This window comes from Poromitra crassiceps, assembly GCF_964638095.1.
Source record: "Poromitra crassiceps genome assembly, chromosome: 2".
In the NCBI taxonomy this organism is placed as follows: Eukaryota; Metazoa; Chordata; class Actinopteri; order Beryciformes; family Melamphaidae; genus Poromitra; species Poromitra crassiceps.
In genome coordinates this window covers 35,460,376-35,474,960 of record NC_139624.1, presented here as the reverse complement: position 1 = coordinate 35,474,960, position 14,585 = coordinate 35,460,376, and the positions used below count along the sequence as shown (strand labels likewise).

The following is a 14,585-nucleotide window of genomic DNA, read 5'->3' as shown; positions in this document are numbered from 1 at the left end:
AGAAGAGTGGACACGAGAAACAGACATACCTCCTGTGTGTGTTTCCAATAACTGTAACAGATTATTATTATTTTTTACATAATCCCATAAAAATGTAATCCTTCATTTCCAACCCTAAAGATGAATAGAGGGAAACAAGAGCTGGAGGGAGGAGTAATGGAAGGGGCACTCCTATGTCCTCTGGAAGTTATTCTTATCTCTCTGCTCCAGAGACGGACTGTCCCAGGTCGGCTTGTGCTGGTTTCCCTTTTCACAAGCACGTCGGCGGCGTCTGCTTTTTCTGTGGCATTTTTACAGTTTCACAATAAAACGAATTGAAGTGGGAACATTCTGTGGGAACCTTGTTCAGTTTGCAGCTGTTATGAGAATATCTCAAGCTACACTGGCGTTTTATCAGTCTTCATGTCACGCATATCCATCTCTTGCACTCGGAAATGACTCATGTGCGATTGGATTTTCAGGTGTTCTGGATTCTGTGTCGCTTCCGTCTTCCCTTCCTTCCTAACTGCAGACCGTACAGATGTACTGTATGACTAGACCGCTGGCTGAGATCCCTCTGTTGCGTGCTCCACACATCCTCCAAAAGGACAGAATATGTTTATTTCCAATGGCTCTCAAAACGACAAATAGCTTATGAGCGAAACGATTCGTGCAAGTGATATGCCTCGCGTGGGACACGTTTAATTTGAAAACGTCACGCCGGTTATGTTAAAACATTGCTTATGTTTGCAACTAAAACAACTTGGCACTTACACTCACACGCCCGCAAGAGTCGCATTCGTAAACATCGGTCATTTTAACCACCTTGAAAATCGACCAATGTTGTGAGGACGGCCTGCCATGCTTGTTTGTCTGCTGCTGCAGTGTTGTTGCTCCACCCACAAGAAGAACTGTTTGGAAAACCTTGCAGCAGTAACGCAGAGGAGATGCAGAGTACGCAGGATTTCTGCAGAGTAAATAATCAGTGACAGACAAACTAAATTGACCTTTAAATAGACTTTCCTCTGCTTGTCTCAACTTTGGGATTCTCATTGCATTATCCTGTGTGGCCAATCACATCCATCTGGCACCTAAATAGACCAAAACCAACAAAACGATGATAAAAATACTGCATCTATTACTATTGATCCAGGTCTGCTATATTATCCATTCATAATTGTTTTCCTTCAATCATCGTCAACATGCACAGGATAAACAAACAACCTCTTGAGAACTCCAGATCTTCTCATTAACTCCCAATGTGAACATGATTGGAAGGGGCGACCATGATTGAAGCCACATGTGACTGGTTACAGTATCACAAGGCTTCACAATTACACTGAATTGATTCTCCAGCATCAGAGCAGGCTGCGACCGCACCAGCCCCAGCAGGCTGCGAACCGCACCGAGGCCCTGCAGGCTGCGACCGCACTGGGTCCAGCAGGCTGCGACCGCACCGGGCCCAGCAGGCTGCGAGCCTCACCGGGCCCAGGAGGCTGCGAGCCTCACCAGCCCCAGCAGGCTGCGAACCGCACCGAGGCCCTGCAGGCTGCGACCGCACCGGGCCCAGCAGGCTGCGAGCCTCACCGGGCCCAGCAGGCTGCGAGCCTCACCGGGCCCAGCAGGCTGCGAGCCTCACCGAGGCCCTGCAGGCTGCGACCGCACCGGGCCCAGCAGGCTGCGAGCCTCACCGAGGCCCTGCAGGCTGCGAGCCTCACCGAGGCCCAGCAGGCTGCGAGCCTCACCGGGCCCAGCAGGCTGAGAGCCTCACCGGGCCCAGCAGGCTGCGAGCCTCACCGGGCCCAGCAGGCTGCGAGCCTCACCGGGCCCAGCAGGCTGCGAGCCTCACCGAGGCCCTGCAGGCTGCGACTGCACCGGGCTCAGCAGGCTGCGAGCCTCACCGGGCCCAGCAGGCTGCGAGCCTCACCGAGGCCCAGCAGGCTGAGAGCCTCACCGGGCCCAGCAGGCTGCGAACCGCACCGAGGCCCTGCAGGCTGCGAGCCTCACCGGGCCCAGCAGGCTGCGAGCCTCACCGAGGCCCTGCAGGCTGCGAGCCTCACTGGGCCCAGCAGGCTGCGAACCTCACCGAGGCCCTGCAGGCTGCGAGCCTCACCGGGCCCAGCAGGCTGCGAACCGCACCGAGGCCCTGCAGGCTGCGAGCCTCACCGGGCCCAGCAGGCTGCGAGCCTCACCGGGCCCAGCAGGCTGCGAGCCTCACCGGGCCCAGCAGGCTGTGAGCCTCACCCGCACCGGGCCCAGTTGTACAGTAGATTGTTTACACATGTTGCAGGGTAACGAGCAAACGATAAGGAGTTCCCTCCGGGGGACGGCCACGCTGGCAGCCCCGCACACACATCATTAGGCTGGGATGAGAACGATGAGTCAGCACTTTTTTAACAGTGTAGAGAGGGAGAGAGAGAGACAGAGAGAGAGCAAGAGAGGGAGAGCGCACTAGGGAAGAAAGAGTGAGATGAAAACTGTGTGTGTGTGTGTGTGTGTGTGTGTGTGTGTGTGTGTGTGTGTGTGTGTGTGTGTGTGTGTGTGTGTGTGTGTGTGTGTGTGTGTGTGTGTGTGTTAGGGGTGTCACGATACACTCAGTTCACGATACGATACGTATCACGATACTGGGTTCACGATAACGATACGATACGATACGATTTTAACAATATTTTTTTAAACTTGAATAATGACAATATATGACTGGAAAAGTAGTATTTTATTTGAAATGCACAAATACAAAACATGCTGTTGTGGGAAATTGTTATTACAATAACAACTAGAAAAAACATGAGATTGGAGATAAGGCTTATCTTGAAATAGAATGAGTTACACCGTCACTTAGATTTACTTTGAACTAAAAGGTTTCTCAGCAGTATAAATTCTCATTATGCATCTTCAGTTTTTCTTCAAACTCAAACAACAAGACTTTTCTTAGTCTATTTTTTATGCATCTTCAGTTTTTCCTGTCAAGTAAACAGTTTTGCCAGAAACTCAATTGAATGGTTTCTCTCCTGTATAACTTCTCATGTGTCTCTTCAGAGACTTGTTCAACTGAACTACTTTCCACACATTGAACTTCAACAAACAAAGACGTTTCTTTGTCTATTTTTGAAAAAAAAAAAAAAAAAAAAAAAAAAAAAAAAAAAAAAAAAAAAAAAAAAATTCACGATATGAGATTTCATCTCAACGATACATATCGTGACGTTTTACTATCGCGAAATTTCGTGGGACGATATATTGTGACACCCCTAGTGTGTGTACGTACAGTATGTGAAGTATTGCTGGACGGTTCCCTCTAATTAGTGTACCTAATGAGTGCACCAAATGCTGTGTAGAGCAGGTTTTATGGAAAGTAAATGCTCCGTAAGAGCTCTGCCTTAACAGCACAATAACTTAATAATGCTCAGATTTAATGAGCCCAGGAAAAATGTGAGAAGAAAAATAGCTACTTATTATGAAATATTAACATCTGGTTTATAGGCTATCAATTTCTGTTCTCCACTTGTATGTCTTTTTCCCCCTCTTTTTGTTTGCTCAAAGAATGGTGATTTATGATTCAAGACTCATGATGAAAAATATTTTTTCCATCTCTGTTGAACGTTCAAGTTGGGCATAAGGCTCCAGTCCAGTGAGGTTGAGACGCGGTTTAATGAAGTGTTTGGTTAATTGGTGTGAAGCTGTAGCCTGACCCGGGTTTCCTTCTGTCATCATGTGAGAAAATACACTTGCTGGTGGCTCAATGGTGAGTTTGTGTATACTGGTAATATTGTGCTGCCATAGTGTTTTGATAACACTGTCATGGAGATGAGTATGTTTTAATGTGTGGACAGACAGTGTGTGGGATGTTCAGCACATGCCTCTGTGAAGCCTTGACATCGCTGTGCCTTCATATTTCCAAACCAGATGACCACTTCACTCCACTGTAATTCTTGCGCCATCACATGATGTATGTTCATAAATGAGCCTGGACGAGTGTTTCACCTCTGAGAGTATTATTAAATGTCCCTTTTTGACACTGTTTGTTAATGAATATTTCTAATGGCCAAAGGTTATCTACAGTAGAGCCGCATTTTGAGGAACATTCATCAGAAGACCTTTACTTCTCGGTGCTCCAGATTCACATACTTCCATTCATACCACAGGCCAAACAGCTAGACTCTAAGCATAATCTTGTGACACTAAGGATTATTATGGAAGAAAAATATTGCCACTAAGTATTAGCCATGTTTGCATGCGCAGTAGGTGGCTGTGCTATAGACTGTATAAGGACGTCCTACCATGATGTCACCCATTGGTTTTTGGACTCATGCTTTGAAGCTTTGAGGTTGGCATTTTCACCGTCGCCATCTTGGCTCTTTGGAGCCAGAAGTGACATAAATTGGGATATGAGAAAAGCCGCAGCACCGCCTGCTATTGGGCCATGATTGGCGAGCTGCGCCATTACAGTACCTACTGGACAATCGACCTGTCAATCACGCCCAAAAACATAGCCTGCTTTATCTATTGTCTATTTTACTTGAAATTTACAGAATGAACATCATGCTGTATTGAACTTATTAGGAAAGTGTTTACTGACGCCATAATCAAGTGAGAAGCACGGCCATTTTACCATTCACTTCCATGTAACCGGACTTCTTTTTGCAGCCAGTGGAGTCGCCCCCTGCAGGACATAAGTTACTTCTGCATTGGCTTCACAAATGGAGCTAGGAGCTAGCCCGCTGTGTGTGTGTGTGTGTGTGTGTGTGTATGTGTGTGTGTGTGTGTGTGTGTGTGTGTGTGTGTGTGTGTGTGTGTGTGTGTGTGTGTGTGTGTGCCAGGGGCGTATCTACGGGTGGGCCTGGGTAGGCACAGGCCCACCCACTTCTTGCCCTGGCCCACCCAAAAAAAAAAAAAAAAAAAAAAAAAAAAATTTAATTGGTTGTTTTCTAGAGGCAAACTTGCTGCTGCATTGCTAGCCAATGGTTTTGTTACTTTTGTAAAAACGCAGGGCACATCATCTCCAGAGTCTAATGCATGACAACTTCATGACATCTAGGAATTTTGTTCTCTCTGTGGATAAATAAACCAGAGGGCGTCTTGTTCAAACTTGAAGCAGCCTCAGTGTTGTTATTTTTTAAACTCACAGCAGTATATGGATCAGTGGTTCTAATTTCTGTATAAAGTAACAGTATACACACAAGTATAAGCATTCATGTATGCAACATTTGGCACCTATATGTAACCTTTTAACACGTTCATTGCCAACGACGTATTGATACGTCAAGCAGAATCCAACCGTTGACTGCCAGCGACGTATTGATACGTCAAAAAAATCGTTTTTTTTTTTTTGACGGTGGATCGTTGATCTGGCCCTTTTGCATCTTCTATTATACTGTTAGAGCCGCCGGGCGTGTGCAATCCATTCCGCCGACCCACTGAGTGGCGACGGTGCTCAGACTATTGAGTGTTGTTTGGCCAGAAACGCACGCATTCCAGCTGAGCTCAACCGAGGACCCAGAAGCGAACGAGCCTCATTCTCATACTGTAGGCGAAAACCTTTCACACGGGCGCACGGCGGTGGGGGGTTCCAAAGGTGGACTGGGTGGAAAGCACACTTTGAAGCGCGCAGCATAAAGCCTAGAGTCACACAAGGCTTCCTCAAAGCTCTCAACCGAAAATCCAAGAACGGATTAAGCCACATCCACGCTCGCCGACGAGGGGCCGCCAGAGACGGAGGCTGCTGCTCACTGCTCAGACAGGCAGGAGAGACTGGCTTGTGACTGACAAACGCTGCTGAAATCCACCAGACACGCCCACGGAGGGAGGAGTTGTAAGGAGAGGGGGTGCGGGTGCTGCTATGGAGGAAATTACTGTTCAGAACTATATTGTTTATGTCTGATGTCTCACTGATGCCAAAAATAAATGGTTAAAGTGACTGTTTGATATTGAATTTCACAAAACTGCGATTATCTCAGCTTTTTGTCTCAGACGCTGAAACCATGCTGTACTCAACGGCTAATATCTACATAACTACTAACTCTACAAACTAACTCTTTTAGACAGAGAAAGCACACATTCTATTAGTACTTTTGTGAACTTTGTGTTGACAAACTCCAAGCAGAAAATTATCCTTGGCTCTTGTAAAATGAGCCAGAATCCTCAAAAAAACCCTCTGGCAAAAGCTACCTACAGTAAAAAAAAAAAGGCTGGCAGTGAATGTGTTAAGGTTGAGATAATTGTATTATCATTATATGGTCCAAATATTTCAGTAAAGCACTTGAAACACTTGAAATATTCTTGCTTGGGTGGTATCATTCTACTTGAAATGATGGTCAAATGCATTATTTTTAGTAAAATAACACGTCAAATTTTTCAATTTTCCTGCGGCTGGCCACCCGAGTGGGCCCGGCCTTCGGCCGGCCATCTGCACCCCTTCCTATCCAGGCCCACCCAATTTGATCCAGGCCCACCTATAATTCAATTTCTGCATACGCCCCTGGTGTGTGCGCGTGCGTGCGTGGATGTCTGTGTGTGTGTGTGTGTGTGTGTGTGTGCGTGCGTGCGTGCGTGGATGTCTGTGTGTGTGTGTGTTAGGGGGTCACAGACCTGTGTCTATGAGGCTGAGGTTGTTGCTGCTGAGGTTGAGCAGTTTGAGGTCTTTGGCGAAGACAAACTGTTTGGGCCTGAGCTGCTTGATGTTGTTACTAGACAGATCCATCTTCACAATGTCTGGCGGCAGGTCAGACGGGATGTTCTTCAGCTCTACAGAGAAGAGAAGGAGAGAGAAATATTAGGATTCATCAAGGTCAGCAACAGGCTGGTGGGAGTTTACTTCAACTCCTCCGAAAGGAGCGGGCAAGAGAGAGAGAAGAAGCGAGGAGGAGAGGACAGGACAGATAAACAGTTTAAAATCCAATTAAAAAGTACATTTGGATTTAGATTAAACTTGAAATGCTTGCCATAGGGAAATTGGGCCATCGCAGCAGCAAAGAATAGGACGATAAGAAGATAAAACAGCATTTATAACAAACATATTGAGAATAAGATACAAAGTAAAGATATAGCATTTTTGTTGACAGAGTAACAGGTTTGAGCTAATATGCATATCTGGAATATGCATACAAATAGCATTTACAGATAGAGGCGACATGCATAAAGAAATGAATGTGGACTGAATATTTAAGAAATGCAGGTTGTCTGCATCTTTATACATTTTCAAGATGTTGTGTGGGTCGTGTGCATCAAGATGGGAGTAAACTGTGATAGCATGTGTAGCAATATTTCAGGTCTGCGCACGCACACACACACACACACACACACACGCACGCACACACGCACGCACACGCACACACACACACACACACACACACACACACACACACACACACACACACACACACACAGGCCCAATGACGTTTTTCCCTGCTGTAGCAGTCTGTCTCTCTGAAGACTCTAATGTATGAAACAGTGCTTCCCATGTATTCCCACAGCAACAATCAGGCTTCTCATGAGTTTCAAGTCAAACTTTCACGCTTAAGCACATTTCAGAAATACTATTATCCGGACGATGTTGGGACAGTTAAAACCAAGATCTGTCAGCGTCAGCACACATCTGTTCCAAAGCTATAGAAACAGGAGAGGGAAGGCTTGAATCTACAGTGTACTGCTGAATCTTCAGTGGACAATTCTGGAGTTTTTCCATACACAATGAATAGGAACCAGATTGAGAACAGTGCTTGAGAAAGTGTCCTCTGATGGCGTCAGACTCCAGACATTTGGAGCTCTGAATTGCTGCTGTTCGATCAAAACCTGATGGATTAAAACAAATTCAGCTTTTTGGATTCAAATGGGGTTTTGAATGGGTTTCATCATGGATTTTATCATCACACTTGTGCCATCTGAAAAATACTATGCAAAACTTAAATTCTAGTAAAAATATAAAACGTAGAATTTAGAGTCATGTAGTTTTTCCTTGAGATGCCATAGGTGGCCACATCTGCTATACACCAATAACACTGATCATATAACATGGGTTTTATTTGCTTAGTTCAAAACGTAGGTGGTCTCCTTGATGCATGGAACGATTGTTTTGGAAGCAGTTTGCAAAGTGTTTGCAGATGAGTGGAAGTTGATATAAAGATGTTTAGGCTGTGAATTCTGACTGGAATATAATCCAACAAAGTTTATTTTTGATAGAAAGTTACACTTATTTTGTGTTTACATGTATCATTCGGTCAAACAAATGCTTACGGGCACTTTGCTTATGGAGGTTGCATATGTTGCAGTCTTTCTGCACACACAGTACATAGAGCAATTTACTGCTGCAGATGTTACAGATGTCATAAAGACACGGTGCCAAAAAATCATCAACAAATAACAAAATATGACTTACACACATATGCACACAGATGTAGATGCTATTCTCCGATGTAAGGAAATGTAATCATCTGATGCAGCAGAGATTTACAAAGGCAGGGACATAGCAGAGGCATGAAATAATTTACTTTTGAAAGTCCTTAAAGAATTAAACCCTAAAACAATTTTTTTAAAGCTTTAAACCAATGTATATGGCTTTTGAGTAGTGTTGGTGAAGGATTCTGGGCAAAATCTTCACATTTGAGTGTAAACTGTAAGAATTGTACACACTGTACAATTTTCATGCAGTGAGAGAACCAGGGTTGACGCCTACTTTTGCAGTTGAGTCTGCCCATACAGTCCATGGTATGCCCCCATTGGCTGATTTTGGTTCCGATGACATCACCAAGAACTGTCTTAAATTAAACAGACAGCAGGCTGGGCTGACAGAACGGATCAACTGGGTTGATTTGCTTTATTTTTATTTTTATTCCAAGTAGAGTTATGGGGGCTTAGTTGCCCTTTAAGTCCCAGGTTACAAATCCACAATCTCCCCATAGTGAGAGCATAAAGTCTAAAGGGAATCCCACCATGTCTGACCCTGTCCATCTACAATCATGTCCACCATGTCTGACCCTGTCCATCTACAATCATGTCCACCATGTCTGACCCTGTCCATCTACAATCATGTCCACCATGTCTTACCCTGTCCATCTACAATCATGTCCACCATGTCTTACCCTGTCCATCTACAATCATGTCCACCATGTCTTACCCTGTCCATCTACAATCATGTCCAAGGAGAAAGCATTTTCATTGACAGTACTTGCTCTTCAGCTAGAAATTCCACAGCCAAGACTCAAATTCACAGGCTCCCATGTGACAAACCAGACTTGAGCCAAAGACAAATCCTCGCTGAGCAAGAGAGATGCATCTGTGTTCTTCTCTATTTGACACTAAGTGAGGCTAGTCGCCCACGCTGTCTATACAGAGGTGTCAGTAGTGTCAAGGCTTTGAGGCGATTTACACCTGGCACTAACATGCTGTGTGATCTGTGATCAGATTGCAATCGGATACTGCGTGTCCACATTAACCTGATTTAATTTGTGTGTCCAGTGTCCACATTGAGATCCGATTGCGATCGCATCAGGCAAGCTCCATAGCATAAAGCACTTGTGTTCAATGTGGTCACAATGCGTCCCTGACCACCTCAGGTGGTTTGGCCGATCAGATCGCAATCCGGCCTTAATGTGTCTTGGGGGCGTTTACAGCTGTACTTTCAAGTGGTCAAGCACTATACGATTGCAATCTGATCACAGCAAATGCATGTTACTGTAGTGCCAGGTGTAAATGGCCTCATTGTGACTAGAAGGATCTAGGTTCAAATTCTGTTTGGAAAAAAGCTGAGCAGGAGATCACTCATACAATGCCATTCTCTGCCCCTAAATCTGTAGTATGAATCGGGCTGCTATCAAACGAGAGTTTGCCTGAGAAAAAATATCTTTGTCTTGTACTTTTTACTCCTCCCTTAACTCAGAGCCCCATGATGATTTCTGTTTAAGCCTCTGTTTGAACAATGTTGTTCCTTCCTGGAGTTGAATGTTTTGTCAGAAAACAGTCTATTGAACATTTTAGCACGAGTCTTTGGGTTATCTTGTGATCTTTGTAATGGTGCAAAACTTTCAGATAGAGTGGCATGCTCTTCCCTATTTTGACATCTGTGCTGTGCTTCTTCAGAGTGGACCACTGAGTGAAGGAACATGCAGAGAGAGAGAGGTTCTTCAGAGTGGACCACTGAGTGAAGGAACATGCAGAGAGAGAGACGGGGGGGAGGGAGAGAGAATGAAAACATGACAAAGTGAAGGTCACTCATTCATAACCGGGTTTGGACTGGGTTTCTGCTGGATCTGCTAGAGTCATCACTTTGGCTCGCATTTGAACATCTGTCCACTTTAGATTCAGCTATCAAAAAACACACTTTGCAGTTGTGTCATGCGGGGGCGGGATGGAGCCCAGCACCCAAATACCCCCACTTCTCACTTCTACATGTCTGCCTACGCATTCTCCTATGTTAACTATGGCATCAGTTCTTAACGCACAGGGTAGTTGTCAAAGAGCAAAGTGAAAAGGCCATATACTGTGGTTGCGAGTAGGTTGGTTAAAATCACTCTGCAGTTAACCAGCAGCTCCGCCAACGGAGCATAGCTCTCTTGGCATAGGCTAGTGGTTAGCGTGTGCGCTTTGGAAGTGGGAGGTCAGTAGATCGAATCTCACTCCACCCCTGCCCTGGGCAAGCCCTTAACATGGGTTTCTGCTAGAACTGTCAACCAACACAGGGTACATTGGTGCTGTGACCTGGATGCCCATGGGTATGGAGTGAGTTTAGGGGGTGAGTGTAACCGAATGACTGTGAATCCTCGTGCGTCCCGAGTGGATAGCGAGTAGGTTGGTTAAACTCACTCCCCAGTATAAAGGCCAGTTACCCAGCTCCGCCAAGGGAGCTTAGCTCTATTGGCATAGTGGTTAGCACGTGCGCATTGGAAGCAGGTCGGTGGATCGAATCCCGCTCTATACCCCTGGGCAAGCCCTGAACAGGGGTTGCTGCCAGAACTGTCAACACAATGCAGGTCACACATGGTATTTGATGGTACCAACATACAGTACATACCACTGTTTCCACTTTCCAGTATCCTTCCTGGCAAAGGTTTTTGGGTCATCATCACAGCACTAGACTGTATTAGTAGTACAGTACCATTTTTCAGCATATTTTTCTATGGGTGGTCCAATGTAATGATAGCAAAACTGCTGGTAATTTATACATCAACAGTATTTCTTTGGGCTAAGCAGTGTGACATTCCGATTACGTGTGGTCATTACACCAGCATCATTGAAAACCAGCTGTATATTTTCAAAAATGTATGAGCTGCAATCTGACACTAAAAATGGGAGATCTGAATTATTCATCTGATAGCAGTGCTGTAAATTTCGTTTGGACCATTAGTACAGGGATAGCATTTCTGAGTGACGCCATGATGATACAGCACTCGCTTTGTGTCAAATTGCTACGTTTGAATGACTTTCTATAGCAATTTAAAGTAAATAACTAGTAAAAACTAGTCTAAATGTCTGCTAGGCTGCATTATTAGTAGAGTAGGCTATGTATTAGTATAACACATGGGTGTAACGCAGGGAATGCATGGCCGTTGAATAATAGGCCTGCTATATTTACATAGTCTAAATTACAGAGATAGAGCCACTTCAGTGATTTAGGAGGACTGCAGTGCATTTATCTGGACATTTATCTCCACTTCCCACCCCAGAGGGTATGGCTTCCCACTGCTGATGATTCATGTTTACAGTAGAGAGATCCCCAGGGAGATTTCTGAGCCCCTCAGCAATTCTTTTTGATTGTTTTTCTTTCCTTCCTCTACTATCTGACCATATATTTCAGAAGCTGTCCTGCATTGTATATTATGTTTCACGTTTGCAAAAAGTAAAATAAACAGCTAAATCTGCAGGATATACTTTATGTGTGCATTAATACTTTAGAAATCAATTTGGAGCAGCCTATGTTTTTTAGTGTTTAGAGACAATAGGGAGAAGTCAATTTGTTACTGTGTGCACTTGGATATCGCAGGGTCAGCTGTTCACCGTGCGTTTGGACGAATGCCCCCGGCTTGACAGGGTGAATGATTTCATAAAGTGCTCTCTTACTGTTGTACAGTAGCCAGCAGTAAATTTGTTAATATTTAACAAGCGAGATGGTATGGAGGCCAAGTGTCATTTCCTTCCTCAGTTTGGCCATATTTTACACAAGGCAACTAGAGCCTCAATTCCTAGATACAAAAGTCAGGAGCAGAGGTGTAGTGGTAGTGGAATAAGTGGCAGCCATTAAAAAGAGGTGGCATACTTGTGTTTACCCTCAGCCACACTACTGATCACGCCTCAAACTGAGGCTGCATGGGCATCTCTACACGAGAGGGCTGGAAATATGTTTTAATGAACATAAGTACAAGGATGAAAGCCTGAATTTCTCATTTGGGTCCCAGGGAGCTTATGACCACCAGGTTGAATCTGGATGTTTTCCCTCATTAGCGTTTAACAAGCAAGGTGCAAAAACCTGTCATCCCCTCTAACTTCCCCTGTTCCTCCAGGCTCTCGCTTTCCCCATTAAAGTAATGGATGCTCAACATCTTGGTGCTGTATGTAATACAGTCGTGTAACCCTCTATCATCACTCACACAGAACATAAGATTTAAAGGCAGAGGTGGAACATTTTCTAAACACACTGACAACCCTGTTTATACAATATCACTATTACAACGACCAGATGAGTGTGCCGGTGATTACATGTCCTCCCTGATCCTGCGGGAGTCTTGGCCAAGTCATGCTAAATTATAAAAAATATGGGACCCAATTCCTCTCTGCTCAACTCAGAGTCCAAGCAGATGGAGGTGATGAATCCTGCACTGGACTAATTTCCTGTCTAAAGGTCTGTACACCGAAGCCAGAGACCTTTCATATTAGATAGACACACCCCACTCCAGGCTCCACCATGGCCGTAACTAGCTATGAGGACGGGGAGGTCCGGACCTCCCCTAATATTTCAGAGAAAAAAATAAAACAATCTGCATGGAAAAGCATGAAAAACACGGGATCGCTTTTATTTTGAAACGAAAGGCAGGTCAGGCAGGAAGTCATCTGACGCCGCGTCCGCGGTAACTTGATTCCGAGAGAGCAGCAGCATGGTGGTGAGTGATGACTGTCTGTCTGCCTGGCGAGATAATTGAAGGTGAGCGAGCTGCGAGACAGTGAGCGAGTGAACGACAGACAGTGAGTGACACTGACAGATTTTTTAGCAACAACCAAGAAAGTAAGTGTCTAGTCTGTCTCTTAAGTAATGTTACCTGTGTGACACGTTGGGATGCTACTGGCTAATCATGCATGATGCCAATTGCCAAGCTTCCGAAGTCAGGTATGCAGGTGGCTATATGCATGGTTTCAGTTTCATGACCCAATAAGTAACAAAAAGAGGTGGTGTAAAGTTAAAAACAACATAATATATTTTATTTTATTTTTCAATCGTTCCTATCAGGAATAAATAAATGTCCCTCTGTATGTTTTTTTTTATTATCGATGATGACTTTGTGTGTTGTGTACGGCTTGGGTTGTGTACCTGTGTTTGTAGGTGTCATTTTGATATGAATTTGGCTAAAACAGTTTGTGTTTGTTAGTTACAATTATGTTGACAGGAGAGCTGAGCAGGTGGTGACATGAAAGAGAATATACTGAATAATGACATCACAACAGTATAATCCTAATGTTGATTTAAAACGATATATTACTCTAAATATGGCTAAAAAAGGGGGGGAAAAACCCTAAAAAAAATTCCGGCGGCGCCCGTGCTGGACCTCCCCTATTTCGGAACCCTGGTTACGGCCCTGGGCTCCACCAATAGAGAGCCCCAGGGATGACGTATTTTTGTAGGCTGAATGCGGAAGTCCCGAACTTCCTGGTTCTTCACTGTTTCTGTCGATGGGATTTTTGAATGGGTTTTTGGCGCGATGCTTCAAATAATGTCTGTGGGCAACGCAAGTTTAATCAAACGCGAACCAAGGTTCAGCGGGATAATCTTCACACATGAGGACCACTTTCATGAGTTTTGAAGCGTAACTGCGAGCCCTAGAGGTAAAAAGCTTGTGCTAAACTAATCCAGAACTACACACAGTGTCGCATAGGCGTCCACGCATTGATTGCGAGAGAAAGAATTTCCGCATTCACTCGTGATGACGTATAATATCCGCGTCGACATTGTAGTCTCATTTAGCCATTTGCTAGCTAGCCACCCTTTTAACGGCACATAAAAGCTTCAAAACTCATAAAAGTGGTCTTCATGTGTGAAGATGATGTTACTAAACACTGGTTCGCGTTTGATTAAGCCAGCGTTGCCCAGAGAGATTATTAGAAGCATCGCGCCAAAAACCCATTCAAAACTCCCATAGGCGAAAACTGTGAAGAACCAGGGCTGTTAGCATCGATGATTTCCGGACTCGTTCCTGGGGCTCTCTATTGTAATAAATGGTACTCTTCCGGTCTCCTAAATGGGCGTGGTTATCAGCTTGTGATTGGTTGTCTGTCAATGGCATGAAACTAAGAGGGCGGCATGGCAATGGCGAAACCTCTATGGCACAGATACAGGAAGTGACTAGAAGTTGGGGTGTCTCTATCTATATCAAAGGTCTCTGCCAAAACGGCTTCATGACTCTGAAAGA

The 14,585-nt window shown here is 44.8% G+C and overlaps 1 protein-coding gene across 1 annotated transcript in view; it reads right to left on the bottom strand.

Annotated features, from left to right (window-relative positions):
- lrrc17 (leucine rich repeat containing 17) overlaps positions 1 to 14,585 on the bottom strand; it is a 40,002-nt gene that overhangs the window by 2,277 nt on the left and 23,140 nt on the right. Inside the window, exon 4 of the mRNA XM_083657029.1 lies at positions 6,565 to 6,720. Within this exon, the coding sequence (XP_083513155.1) occupies positions 6,565 to 6,720 (156 nt within the window). The remainder of the gene's footprint in view (positions 1 to 6,564; positions 6,721 to 14,585) is intronic.